Source organism: Scylla paramamosain, unplaced genomic scaffold, assembly GCF_035594125.1.
Source record: "Scylla paramamosain isolate STU-SP2022 unplaced genomic scaffold, ASM3559412v1 Contig31, whole genome shotgun sequence".
Lineage (NCBI taxonomy): Eukaryota > Metazoa > Arthropoda > Malacostraca > Decapoda > Portunidae > Scylla > Scylla paramamosain.
The window spans coordinates 70001-82500 of NW_026973696.1; the positions used below are offsets into that span (position 1 = coordinate 70001).

Consider the following 12500-nt stretch of genomic DNA (forward strand, 5'->3'; position numbering starts at 1 on the left):
ACGTGGCTGTGTTTGTTGTGGGTCTCAAAATTTTAGATAACCGAAAGAATTCACTGATTTAAATACCTGAATGGTGGAGCGAGTGAGATTGAATAATAATTTTCATATTTTTAGCCGTTTGTGGAGGCGCATCACCTGGTGTTTTAATATTTGGGGCCTTGTGGGGTGGTATTTAAATAAAGGGTTAAATGGAAGCTGGTCGTTTAGTTAGTGTGTGTGTGTGTGTGTGTGTGTGTGTGTGAGAGAGGGAAAAATATCAGTTTATTTTGATATTTTTAATTTATATAATATGTACAACGTAACCAACCCTACCCTACCCTAACCTAACCTAACCTAACCCTACCCTAACCTAACCTAACCTAACCTAACCTACCCTAACCTAACCTAACCAATACATTTCCGTGCTCTCGCTAAAGTACCGGGGAAAATAAATGCAATATAGTTTTTCTCTAAATTTGCTTATAGATGTTTATTAAGAATGCGCTTTCAAAATTTGTTAAGGGTTGCAGTGAAAGGGTTAGGGGAGGGCAATGAAGTGAAAGGGTTAAGTTAATATTATGTGAATCTAGATGAAATAAGTTGAAAAAAAAGGGAGAATTTAGTGAAATGAGTGGTTTGTATTATTAAAGAAATTTTGATCTTGTTGAAATTGAAGTTAATAATTTGCTTAGGATTAATAATGAAGTAATGTTTTGTGAGTAGATGAAATAACGTGAAAATAAAGGAAAATTTAGTGAGAAGTGAGTGATTTGGATTATTAAAGAAATTTTGATCTTGTTGAAATTGAAGTTAATAATTTGCTAAGTCAAGATTAATGTTGTAAGTTAATATTGTGTGGATTTAGATGAAATAACTTGAAAAAAAAGGGAGAATTAGAAGATAGTCATATGAATTTATTAAAGAAATTTTGATCTTGTTGAAATTGAAGTTAAATTCTTTGCTAAGTCAGGATTAATGTTGTAAGTTAATATTGTGTGGATTTAGATGAAATAGCTTGAAAAAAAGGGAGAATTAGAAGATAGTCATATGAATTTATTAAAGAAATTTTGATCTTGTTGAAATTGAAGTTAATAATTTGCTTAGTCAAGATTAATGTTATAAGTTAATATTGTGTGAATTTAGACAAAATAACTTGAAAAAAAGGGAGAATTAATTAGAAGTTAGTGATATGAATTTATTAGACAAACCTTGATCTTGTTGAAATTGAAGTTAATAATTTGCTTGGTCAGGATTAATGTTGTAAGTTAATATTGTGTGGATCTAGATGAAATAACTTGAAAAAAAGGAGAATTAGTTAGAAGTTAGTGATATGAATTATTAAACAAACCTTGATCTTGTTGAAATTGAAGTTAATAATTTGCTTGGTCAAGATTAATGTTGTAAGTTAATATTGTGTGAATTTAGATGAAATAACTTGAAAAAAAGGGAGAATTAGTTAGAAGTTAGTGATATGAATTTATTAGACAAACCTTGATCTTGTTGAAATTGAAGTTAATAATTTGCTTTGTCAAGATTAATATTGTAAGTTATTATTGTGTGGATCTAGACAAAATAACTAGAAATAAAGGGAAGATTTAGTGAGGAGTGAGTGATTTGAATTTATTAAAGAAATCTTGATCGCGTTGGTTAGAATTTTGTTATTTATTGAGTCAAGTTTGTGTAGGATCTCTTAATTGCAGATTGTGGTGAGAAATGAGTGAATTGTGTTCATCTTTTTTTATCTTAGCTGGCCTTAAATAATTGTACTTCATCTTCCCTCACCTCACCTCATACACTGACCTTGTGTAACCTCACCTAACCTATTGTAACTTAATCTAGCCTCTCTGTTCGCTTGTTCATCTAACCTAACCTAACCTAACCTAACCTAACCTAACCTAACCTTACCTTACCTTACCTTACGTAACCTAACCTAACCTAACCTTACCTTACCTAACCTTACCGAACCTAACCTTACCGAACCTAACCTAACCTAACCTTACGTAACCTAACCTAACCTAACCTAGCCTTACCTAACCTAACCTAACTTAACCAAACCTAACCTAACCTAACCTAGCCTAGCCTCACCTAACCTAACCTAACCTAACCTAACCTAACCTTACGTAACCTAACCTAACCTAACCTTATGTAACCTAACCTAACCTAACCTAACCTAACCTTACTGAACCTAACCTAACCTTACCGAACCTAACCTAACCTAACCTAACCTAACCTAACCTAACCTAACCTTATGTAACCGAACCTAACCTAACCTAACCTAACCTAACCTAACCTTACTGAACCTAACCTAACCTTACCGAACCTAACCTAACCTAACCTAACCGAACCTAACCTAACCTAACCTTACGTAAGCTAAGCTAACCTAACCTTACGTAACCTAACCTAACCTAACCTAACCTTACCGAACCTAACCTAACCTAACCTAATCTAACTTAACCAAACCTAGCCTTACCTAACCTAACCTAACTTAACAAAACCTAGCCTTACCTAACCTAACCTAACCTAACCTAATCATACCATACTGTACCTACAATTCTCTCAACCTAATCCACCAAATTTTCACTGCCATCATCCGAACATGAAGGAAAATATTAATAACAAAACAAATAAAAAAAAACGCAACTTAACCTAATTTCAGTAAGCAACAGGTACACTGCCGCTACAAACAACACTCGGTCAACCTCCGCGTCGTTAGAAATAATTGATTAGAATTTATTGCTCTTTCCAGCTTTCTTACGCGGCTGTGTGTGACTCTGGTGCTGTGTGACAGGGCCTTGTTGCGGTGTCTTGGTTAGAAGAGGTGTTGCGTAGGACATGGCTGTGTGGGGGCCTGCTGTGGGCTTACTGTGGGTGCTCAAAGTATGCTTGCTGTCTTGCTGTGGGGGTTGCTGTGGGGGTTGCTGTGGGTTTGCTGTGGGGTTGCTGTGGGGTTGCTGTGGGTTTGCTGTGGGGTTGCTGTGGGGTTGCTGTGGACTCGCTGTGGGCTCTGGGGGTTGCTGTGGGTTTGCTGTGGGGGTTGCTGTGGGCTTGCTGTGGACTCGCTGTGGGCTCTGGGGGTTGCTGTGGGTTTGCTGTGGGGGTTGCTGGACATGGCTGTGTGGGGGCCTGCTGTGGGCTTACTGTGGGTGCTCAAAGTATGCTTGCTGTCTTGCTGTGGGGGTTGCTGTGGGGGTTGCTGTGGGTTTGCTGTGGGGTTGCTGTGGGGTTGCTGTGGACTCGCTGTGGGCTCTGGGGGTTGCTGTGGGTTTGCTGTGGGGGTTGCTGTGGGCTTGCTGTGGACTCGCTGTGGGCTCTGGGGGTTGCTGTGGGTTTGCTGTGGGGGTTGCTGTGGGCTTGCTGTGGACTCGCTGTGGGCTTGCTGTGGGCTCGCTGTTGGGGGCAGGCATGCTGTGGGGGTGGGTTAGGAAGCCTCCAATTAATACAGGAACCACAAAAAACACTTGGGAATTGTAATAACTTTCAATACAGCCTTTTAAAAGTGTAGATAAGATGATCAGAGGGGAGAATGCAGTTTGGTGTATAGTTGGCAAGATACGGTGTTTATATTTGTTTGTTTATAATATGTATGGCGTAATATATAAAAACAAATTAGATGATAAGATAAAAGATGTAGTTTTAGGCTTATAGAGCTCAACACAAACGTACGTACAAACAAACACAGGAAGGAAGGAACAGGGGAAAAAAAACATACATGATTTCATTTTTTTTAGCAAAGGTCGCGTTCGTTAAACACCACACGACAAAAAAAATAGATAAACAAACAAACGATTTCGCGGTAAGCAAGATAGCAGAAAAAAATCATAAAAAATTGTCGGATCTCGTAACGGCAGGGAAGTTTGCGTCGTTTTTCGCTGCGTTTGTGCGTGTGTGTGTTTGTGTGTGCAACTGAGGGATCTGTGAGAAGTCCTGCATGATTCCTTTACGTTTTGAAATGGGCCTAGTGTTTGTTTTGCGGTTTTTTCTTAATTACTGTGTTTTTTTGGTGTTTTTCGTTGTTGAAAGTGTTTAAGAATTAGTATCATTAATTTAACTGTTTTGAAATAGCTTATATTATCTTAAGGGTGTCTCTTGATGTTTATTAATTTATAGGTGTGTGTGTGTGTGTGTGTTTGTGTGAGTATCTGTGTGTGTGTGTCTCTCTGAACAGTTTAAGGGTTTAGTTAAAGCGATTGGGGTCTTTAAGGGTGTGCTGTGAATGTTGGGATGGATAAGGTCTCTCGTGGCAATTTTAGGGCAATTTTAGGCTTGTTTGGGGTGTAATTGGGGTTGGTTAGGTTGTTTAATTGTTTTTCAGGATAATTTGAGTGTTTTTTGGGGTATTTTAGGGTGAATTTATATTTTTAGGGTGTTTGTGTATGTTAGGGTGTTTTTGGAGTAGTTTAGGGTGTTATTGGGGTAGTTTAGGGTGTTTGGGGGTATTTCAGGGTGTTTTGGGATAGTTCAGGGTGTTTTTGGGGTAGTTTAGGGTGTTTTGGGGTATTTTAGGGTGTTTTGGGGTATTTTAGGGTGTTTTTGGGGTAGTTTAGGGTGTTTTGGGGTATTTTAGGGTGTTTTGGGATAGTTCAAGGTGTTTTTGGGGTAGTTTAGGGTGTTTTGGGATATTTTAGGGTGTTTTGGGGTATTTTAGGGTGTTTTTGGGGTAGTTTAGGGTGTTTTGGGATATTTCAGGGTGTTTTTGGGGTAGTTTAGAGTGTTTTGGGATATTTTAGGGTGTTTTGGGATAGTTCAGGGTGTTTTTGGGGTAGTTTAGGGTGTTGGGGTATTTTAGGGTGTTTTGGGATATTTTAGGGTGTTTTTGGGATAGTTTAGGGTGTTTTGGGATATTTTAGGGTGTTTTGGGGTATTTTAGGGTGTTTTTGGGGTAGTTTAGGGTGTTTGGGGGTATTTCAGGGTGTTTTGGGGTAGTTTAGGGTGTTTTGGGGTATTTTAGGGTGTTTTGGGATAGTTTACGGTGTTTTTGGGGTAGTTTAGGGTGTTTGGGGGTATTTCAGGGTGTTTTGGGGTATTTTAGGGTGTTTTTGGAGTAGTTTAGGGTGTTTTGGGGTATTTTAGGGTGTTTTGGGATAGTTCAGGGTGTTTTTGGGGTAGTTTGGGGTGTTTTGGGATATTTTAGGGTGTTTTGGGGTATTTTAGGGTGTTTTTGGGGTAGTTTAGGGTGTTTTGGGGTAGTTTAGGGTGTTTTTGGGGTACTTAAGGGTGTTTTTGTGGGTTTTTGTAAAATTGAAAACCTAATGAATGTTATCTGGTTTTTCATTATACCTCTCTCTCTCTCTCTCTCTCTCTCTCTCTCTCTCTCTCTCTCTCTCTCTCTCTCTCTCTCTCTCTCTCTCTCTCTCTCTCATGAACCCATCCACCCTTTTGTCTTCCATAGAAAGTTCTCATTGTGTGTGTGTGTGTGTGTGTGTGTGTGTGTGTTTGTTTGTTTGCAACTGTGAGAAGAAGAATTTTGAGGTTTTGTACGTGTGTGTGTGTGTGTGTGTGTGTGAGAGAGAGAGAGAGAGAGAGAGAGAGAGAGAGAGAGAGAGAGAGAGAGAGAGGCCTTAGTAGTGAAAGGTGTTAAGTTCAAGAAAGTGGAAAGAGAAAGAGAGAGAGAGAGAGAGAGAGAGAGAGAGAGAGAGAGAGAGAGAGAGAGAGAGAGTGTGAGTTTGTACCTAGAAAAACTTAGATTAGGTAAGATAAATTTTTACTCTCTCTCTCTCTCTCTCTCTCTCTCTCTCTCTCTCTCTCTCTCTCTCTCTCTCTCTCTCTCTCTCTCTCTCTCTCTCTAACCTTGGGCAGTTTGCGGATGAAGATAACCTCTCTCTCTCTCTCTCTCTCTCTCTCTCTCTCTCTCTCTCTCTCTCTCTCTCTCTCTCTCTCTCTCTCTCTCTCTCTCTCTCTCTCTCTCTCTCTCTCTCTCTAGTGTTTTATCTGCTATCTCTCTCTCTCTCTCTTTATTATCTCTCTTATCTTTATCTTTGTCTAAATACCTCCCCTTCTGTGTGCCTCCCCTGTGATTGTGAGAGAGAGAGAGAGAGAGAGAGAGAGAGAGAGAGAGAGAGAGAGAGATTTCTATTTACTTTCACAAATTTTCTTCTTTTTCTCTTCCTCATTCATCTTTTCCTCCTCCTCCTCCTCCTCCTCCTCCTCCTCCTCCTCCTCCTCCATTCCTTTTTCATTTAATCTTCATCTTTTTTCAATTCTTTTTCTAGTTCTATCAAAAAGTACCAATCATTCCGTCCCATTCCGCCAGACGTCAACAATCTTTTCTCGTTCCACCACTCACAAGCTGTCCTGTTCTGTTTTAAGGATTATTTTGCATTTTCAGGGTATTTTAGGGTGTTTTTAAGGGATGTTAGGGTGCTTTTGGGTGTTTTAAGGGTGTTTTTTGGTGTTTTAAGGGTGTTTTTGGGGTCTTAAGGGTGTTTTTGGGGTTTTAAGTTTTTTTTGGGGGTTTTAGGGTGTTTTAATGGGATCCTAGGGTACTTTTAGGTGTTTAAGGGTGTTTTTGGGGTTTTTAAGGGTGTTTTTGGGGTTTTTAGGGTGTTTTTGGGGTCTTAAGGGTGTTTTTGGGGTTTTAAGTTTTTTTGGGGGGTTTTAGGGTGTTTTAATGGGATCCTTTTAGGTGTTTAAGGGTGTTTTTGGGGTTTTTAAGGGTGTTTTTGGGGTTTTAAGGGTGTTTTTGGGGTTTTCAAGGGTGTTTTTGGGGTTTCAAAGGTGTGTTTGTGGTCTAAAGGGTGTTTATTGGGGTTTAAGATTGTTTTAGGGTACTTTTAGGTGTTTAAGGGTGTCTTTTTGGCATTTTAAGTGTTTTTGGGTGTTTAAGGGCAGTTTTTGGTCTGAAGGGTGTTCATTCCCTTGAAAATACCAATTATTGCCATTATGTTTCTCTTCCACTGCAAAAAAAACTCGAGGTATTCTTTTTCGCCTTGAAAAACTGCGATTATTATGTTCCATGTGTCTTCTGCTTTGAAAAACTGCGATTATTGTGTTCTGTGTGTGTGTGTTGCGTTACGTAAAACTCCGATGACTGTTCTGTTAATTTGCAACATATAAAATTCATCGTTTTTTTTTTTTCTTTTTCTGGAATTAATTTGTTTTTCTCTTGTTTCCGCAGATAATTCCAAACTTACATGTGATCGAAACCCAATTCTCTTGTGCCAAGATGCTCTTTCGGTACCAAGTTCAGGAGGTGAGTGCTTAGCTTGGGTTAGGTTAGGTTAGGTTAGGTTTGGTTAGGTTTGGTTAGGTTAGGTTAGGTGAAGTTTGGTTAGGTTAGGTTAAGTTAGGTTTGATTAGGTTAAGTTTGGTTAGGTTTGGTGAAGTTTGGTTAGGTTAAGTTTGGTTAGGTTAGGTTAGGTTTGGTTTGGTTAGGTTTGGTTACGTTAAGTTTCATTAGGTTAGGTTTAGTTAGGTTAAGTTTGGTTAGGTTAGCTTAACCAAACTTAACCAAACTTAACCTAACCAAACTTAACCTAACCTAACCAAACTTAACCTAACCAAACCAAACCTAACCAAACTTAACCTAACCTAACCAAACCAAACCTAACCAAACTTAAACTAACCTAACCAAACTTAACCTAACCTAACCAAACCTAACCTAACCAAACCTAACTTAGCCAAACCTAACCAAACCTAACCTTGTAGCTTTTTTCAGTGCAATAATTCAACAGACTCTCTCTCTCTCTCTCTCTCTCTCTCTCTCTCTCTCTCTCTCTCTCTCTCTCTCTCTCTCTCTCTCTCTCTCTCTCTCTCTCTCTCTCTCTCTCTCTCTCTCTCTCTCTCTACCATTACATAAGCCAGAGTTTGACAAATTTCACGTATTTTTATTTATGTATTATTATTTGTAATGTTAATCTGAATATTGTAGCTTTTTTCAGTACAGCAATTTAACTAACCACTGTCTCTGCCTCTCTCTCTCTCTCTCTCTCTCTCTCTCTCTCTCTCTCTCTCTCTCTCTCTCTCTCTCTCTCTCTCTCTCTCTCTCTCTCTCTCTCGGCCAGATCTTCGCTTCTATGCATTTCCAGCCAAAGAGTGTGTAGAAGGCTGCTCGGACAGTCCATATTGCGTTTCTTCTTCAGGGAGCTTGGACATAGAGGCCTTCTCTCTCTTAGTCAAGGTGAGGCTGTTCACATCTTCACTACTTCACCCCTAAAAAAAATGGTGGTATTGTTGTGATGTTCGGTAATACCACTTGTTATTGTGTTGTTGGTGATAGCGTTCAGTATTTTGCATTAATACTTGTTATTGCGATGCTCTGAAGGTTTGCTGACGTGTGTGTGTGTTTGTGTGTGTCTCCCCCACAGTGTTGTGTAGGTGGTGAGTTGTGCGTTGAGATGGAGCCCCTCTGTGAAGCACGCCTGGCCTGTGAGGTCACAAACTTGCCAAATCCTGAGTTTCCTACCAAGAAAGTGCCTGAGTCCTCTACAGTAAGTATGCTGGTGGTGCTGGTGCTGGTGGTGCTGGTGGTGGTGGTGGTGGTGGTGATGATGATGATGATGATGATGATGATGATGATGATGATGATGTATTGTGTGTGTGTGTGTGTGTGTGTGTGTGTGTATGTGTGAGGGTGATGGTGACGGTGGTGTGTGTTGCCCGCAGGCCGTGGAGACGGTTGGCATGGTGTGTGAAGCACAAAGTGAAGGGGAGGCGGACCACAGCAGCAGCAGCAGCAGCGGCAGCGGCAGCAGCAGCAGCGGCGGCAGTGGTGGCGGTGAGGGCGGGGGGCAGGCAGCTAGTGGAGGAGGAGCCGCCCCGCCGGAGTCCCCGGTGGGTAGTGGCGGGGGACGGGGGGCCGGAGCTGACCCCCCGCTGCCCCGCCGCCCCGCCAAGTCTTTGTCTGTGATATTCAGCTCCGCGCCGCCGGGCTGCCGCCCCGCCGGGGGGAGCAGCCCCGGCTCCCGGGGCCCAGCCGTCCGTCCTCGACCACTGTCCCCGGGGCCCCCGGGGCGGCCCCCCCGGCGGCGGCGGACGCACACTCGCCCGCACAGGCCAGTCTCAACATTCCTGGCTCAATGGCCAACACCTCCGCCACTGGCCACCTCCAGGGTAACGGCCCAAGCTTTAACCGGGAGCCCGGCCAGGCCAGCCCCGGCCGGACCCACCCAAGTGCAACCTGCAACCAATACGCTTCATTTCCTACTTCATCCACGCCCCGGGCGGCCGGCCGGCCCGGAAAGTTTGGTTTTGCTTCCTTCCCCCGCGGGGCGGTGCGGGTGAACCAGTGGGGCATTCCCCTCGGCCTGGGGCTGGCCGGGGGAGGGGAGAGCGCGGCCAACGGCTGGGGCGGCTCAGCCACCCAGACGGCCAGCTGGGGTGGCTCGGGGAGCGGCCAGTCCACCTCCCAGGGCCAGTGGGGGGCGGCCCCAACCGGGGCGGGGGGGCCCCCAACACCTCTCCCGCCCAGGGCAACAGCCTCAAGCCAGCCCAGCAGAGCGGTGGCCCCGGGCAGCAGCCGGGGTCCCCCGCAGGGCAGCAGAACGCCCAGGGCAGCAGCGGCGGCGGCCAGCAGGGTGGCCCCTCGGCGCAGCAGCAGGCCCAGCAGGGCGGCGGTGGCGGCGGCGGCAGCGGCGGCAACAACACGTGGGCGCAGGCGGCCGGCAAGGGCCTGGGCGGCAGCGGCGGCAGTGGTGGCGGCGGGAGCGGGTGCGGCCTCGGGGGACGCACAGAAGCGCCACATGGAGCAGCAGCTGCAGAGTATCCGTGAGGCCCTGCTGAGCAGCGAGGGCTGGGGCGGCGAGAACGTCAACCAGGACACGGCCTGGGACCTGCCCAGCAGCCCAGAGCCACCCAAGGACGCCGCTGCCGCGTCCACCGCCACCGCGCCACATTTCAAGCTGAACGTGAACAACGGCTGCGACCTCTGGGAGAACAACCTGCGCAACGGCGGCGTGGCGCCCCCCAAGACCCAGCAGGCGCCCTGGGGCCACACCCCCACCAACAACTATGGCGGCACCTGGGGCGAGGACGACGACGCCTCTGACTCCTCCAACGTGTGGACCGGCGTGCCCGCCGCTAACCCGCACTGGGGCACCACCGCCGCCAACCCCGGGCGCCCCCAACATGTGGGGTGGCGGCAGCGGCGGCGGCGGCGGCTCCGGCTCCGGCCCCCCAAAGAAGAACATCGACTGGGCCACCGGCAGCGGCGGCGGCAGTGGCGGCGGCGGCAGCAGCGGTGGTGGCGGCTCCAGCGGCTGGGGAGAGCACGGCCCCCAGCGCTCCGCCATCGAGAACCCCGCCACGGACTGGGGCCCCGGCGGCCCCCACAAGCCTGCTCCCCACGTGGGCCACTCCGGCCCCCACAGCGGCCCTCACCCCGGCCCCCACAGCGGCCCCCACTCAGGCCCTCACGGTGGCCCCCCACACACCGGCTCCCCACTCCGGGCCGCACTCCGGCCCCTCACAACGGCCCACACGGCCGGCCCACACAACGGCCCACACGGCGGCCCCCACGGCGGCCCACACTCAGGCCCCCACGGCGGTCCCCACACAGGCCCACACGGCGGCCCACACACCGGCCCCCACAGCGGCCTGACCCACGGCGTGCCCCCGGGCGGTCCCAGCGGCCCCGCCCAGTGGAATGGCCCCAAGGACATGAAGCCCAGCGGTCCCAGCGGCCCCAGCGGGTGGGAGGAGCCCTCCCCGCAGTCCCAGCGGCGCGACGACGGCACGGCAGTGTGGGGCAACCCGCAGCAGCAACCCAGCGTGTCCCGCTGGAAGGACCATGCCCACGCCCAACATGATGGGCCGCCCCGGCATGCCTGGCCCTCAGCAGGGACGCATGCCTGGCCCACCCGTGCATGCCGGCATCCGCCCAGACCAGCGCTGGGGACAGAAGTGAGTGTGGCTTGCCGCCAGCCTGCCCTTACTGCTGTGTGTGTGTGTGTGTGTGTGTGTGTGTGTGTGTGTGTGTGTGTGTGTGTGGGGTGAGTTGGGGGGGGCAGTGATAGAGGCAGGGCAGGTGTGTGGTGGGTGAGGGGGGGCAGTGGTAGTGGCAGAGTGGATGTGATGTACTGACTCAGTGTGTGGTGAGTGAGGGGGGGGAGGGGCGGCAGTAGTAGTGGCAGGGCAGGTGTGATGTGAGTGAGTGAGTGAGTGAGTGAGGGGGGGGTGGCAGTGGTAGGTGTGTGGTGTAGAGTGTCTTCCTCTCCTCCAGCACTCACCACTCTCTCTCTCCCTGTGGGGGCAGCGAGGGGTGCCTGCGCCGCAATGGCAGCTGGAGCGACTCGCCGCACGACACGAGCAGCGGCATGTGGGTGGAGGAGCCCAAGTCTGGGGGGTGGGGGGAGCAGCCCATCACCCCCCCATCCTGGGGCACCAAGCCCAAGACCCCAACAGGCGGGCCGGGCGGCCCCATCGGCTGGGCTGAGCCGGAGATGGACCTGCAGCAGGGCTGGAGCCACCACAACAAGGTGAGTGTGGTGCGGCAGCCGGGCGGGGCTTGGCCGTGTGGCCTACAGTGGCAGGCTGTGCCGGCCCGGGCCGCCAGGTCTGGTGGGCCGGGGCAGGCCATCGTGGGGACGCTGCACCGGCTGCTGTGCATGCTGGCCTGGCCGTGTGTGGCAGCACGTGTGGCCGGCACTGCAGGGACGGCCACTCTCACACACACACACACACACACACACACACACACACACACACCACACACACACACACACACACACACACACACACACACACACACACACACACACACACACGTCACCAGCACCTTGACAACCCACCACCACCACCACCACCACCTTGAGTAGGCAGCACCCTCCCACAGCACACCCACAGAGGCAGCCCTGCAGCAGCCAGCACACACACAGAGAGGCAGAGACGTCACAGCCCCAGCAAATACTAGTAATAATGGTTTGCTGAGGACAGACTCTCTCCTGCTGCTTGTCTCCCCCCCCGCGCTGGTGTCGGCGTGTGTTGGGGGGGTCACACAGGGAGGGCCGGGCCACGGTGGGTGCACAGTGGCCTTCTTGCTTCTTTAGTGCATGCTTAGAGTGTTACAGAGACAATTGGTGGCCAGAGTAGGGACCTCATGTCTTGGGGTAGCCTTGGGGGGGGTCCTTGCATGAATCTGATTGCAGGGTTTTGTACCAGCACCACTTGTATCACTCTCTCTCTCTCTCTTTGTCTCTCTCTCTCTCTGTCTCTCTCTCAGGGTTTGCATTCTCAGATGGTTGCTTCTCTCAGTGTGACTTAAAAGGCTGCAGGAGTGATGATTCTGGTTGTCATGTAGTCTTGCTCCCTTTAGAAAATGTAAAATCTTGCTCAAGTTAACACTGGAGCCATGAAAATACCCTTGAAAACACCAATATCTCGTAAACTGTCCCTGGAACCGTGAAAATTTAATCTCAGAACCCCAATATCTCTTAAAGTGCCCTGTGGAACCTCGTAAACTTAATCGCAGAACCCCAAATATCTCTTAAACTGTCCAAGGAACCATGAAAACTTAGTCTCAGAACCCAAATATCTCTTAAACTGTCCCAGGAACCATGAAAACTTAGTCTCAGAACCCAAATATCTCT

General features: G+C 48.4%; 2 protein-coding genes across 2 annotated transcripts in view; one reads left to right on the forward strand and one right to left on the reverse strand.

The window, feature by feature from the left end:
* The window catches only part of LOC135097763 (trinucleotide repeat-containing gene 6A protein-like), a 46527-nt gene that overhangs the window by 554 nt on the left and 33473 nt on the right, over nt 1–12500 (forward strand). Inside the window, 7 exon segments of the mRNA XM_063999789.1 lie at nt 7094–7168; nt 7980–8095; nt 8283–8405; nt 8581–10343; nt 10345–10701; nt 10703–10815; nt 11135–11390. Coding sequence (XP_063855859.1) covers nt 8994–10343; nt 10345–10701; nt 10703–10815; nt 11135–11390 — 2076 coding nt within the window. The 5' untranslated portion in view covers nt 7094–7168; nt 7980–8095; nt 8283–8405; nt 8581–8993.
* Nucleotides 2852–8983, reverse strand: LOC135097762 (proline-rich protein 2-like). The gene is made up of 2 exons (XM_063999788.1): nt 8956–8983; nt 2852–3384 (listed from the first exon to the last, which is right to left on the reverse strand). The coding sequence occupies exons 1-2, from the start codon at nt 8981–8983 to the stop codon at nt 2852–2854; spliced, it is 561 nt and encodes a 186-aa protein (XP_063855858.1).

What these genes read in the sequence shown, in the direction of transcription:
- LOC135097762 (XM_063999788.1), bottom strand. Translation starts at nt 8,983, where the DNA reads ATGTTGAGACTGGCCTGTGCGGGCGAGT. An exon ending in ACTGGCCTGTGCGGGCGAGT is followed by an intron (nt 3,385 to 8,955) that starts GTGCGTCCGCCG and finishes CCACCCCCACAG; the next exon opens with CATGCCTGCCCCCAACAGCG.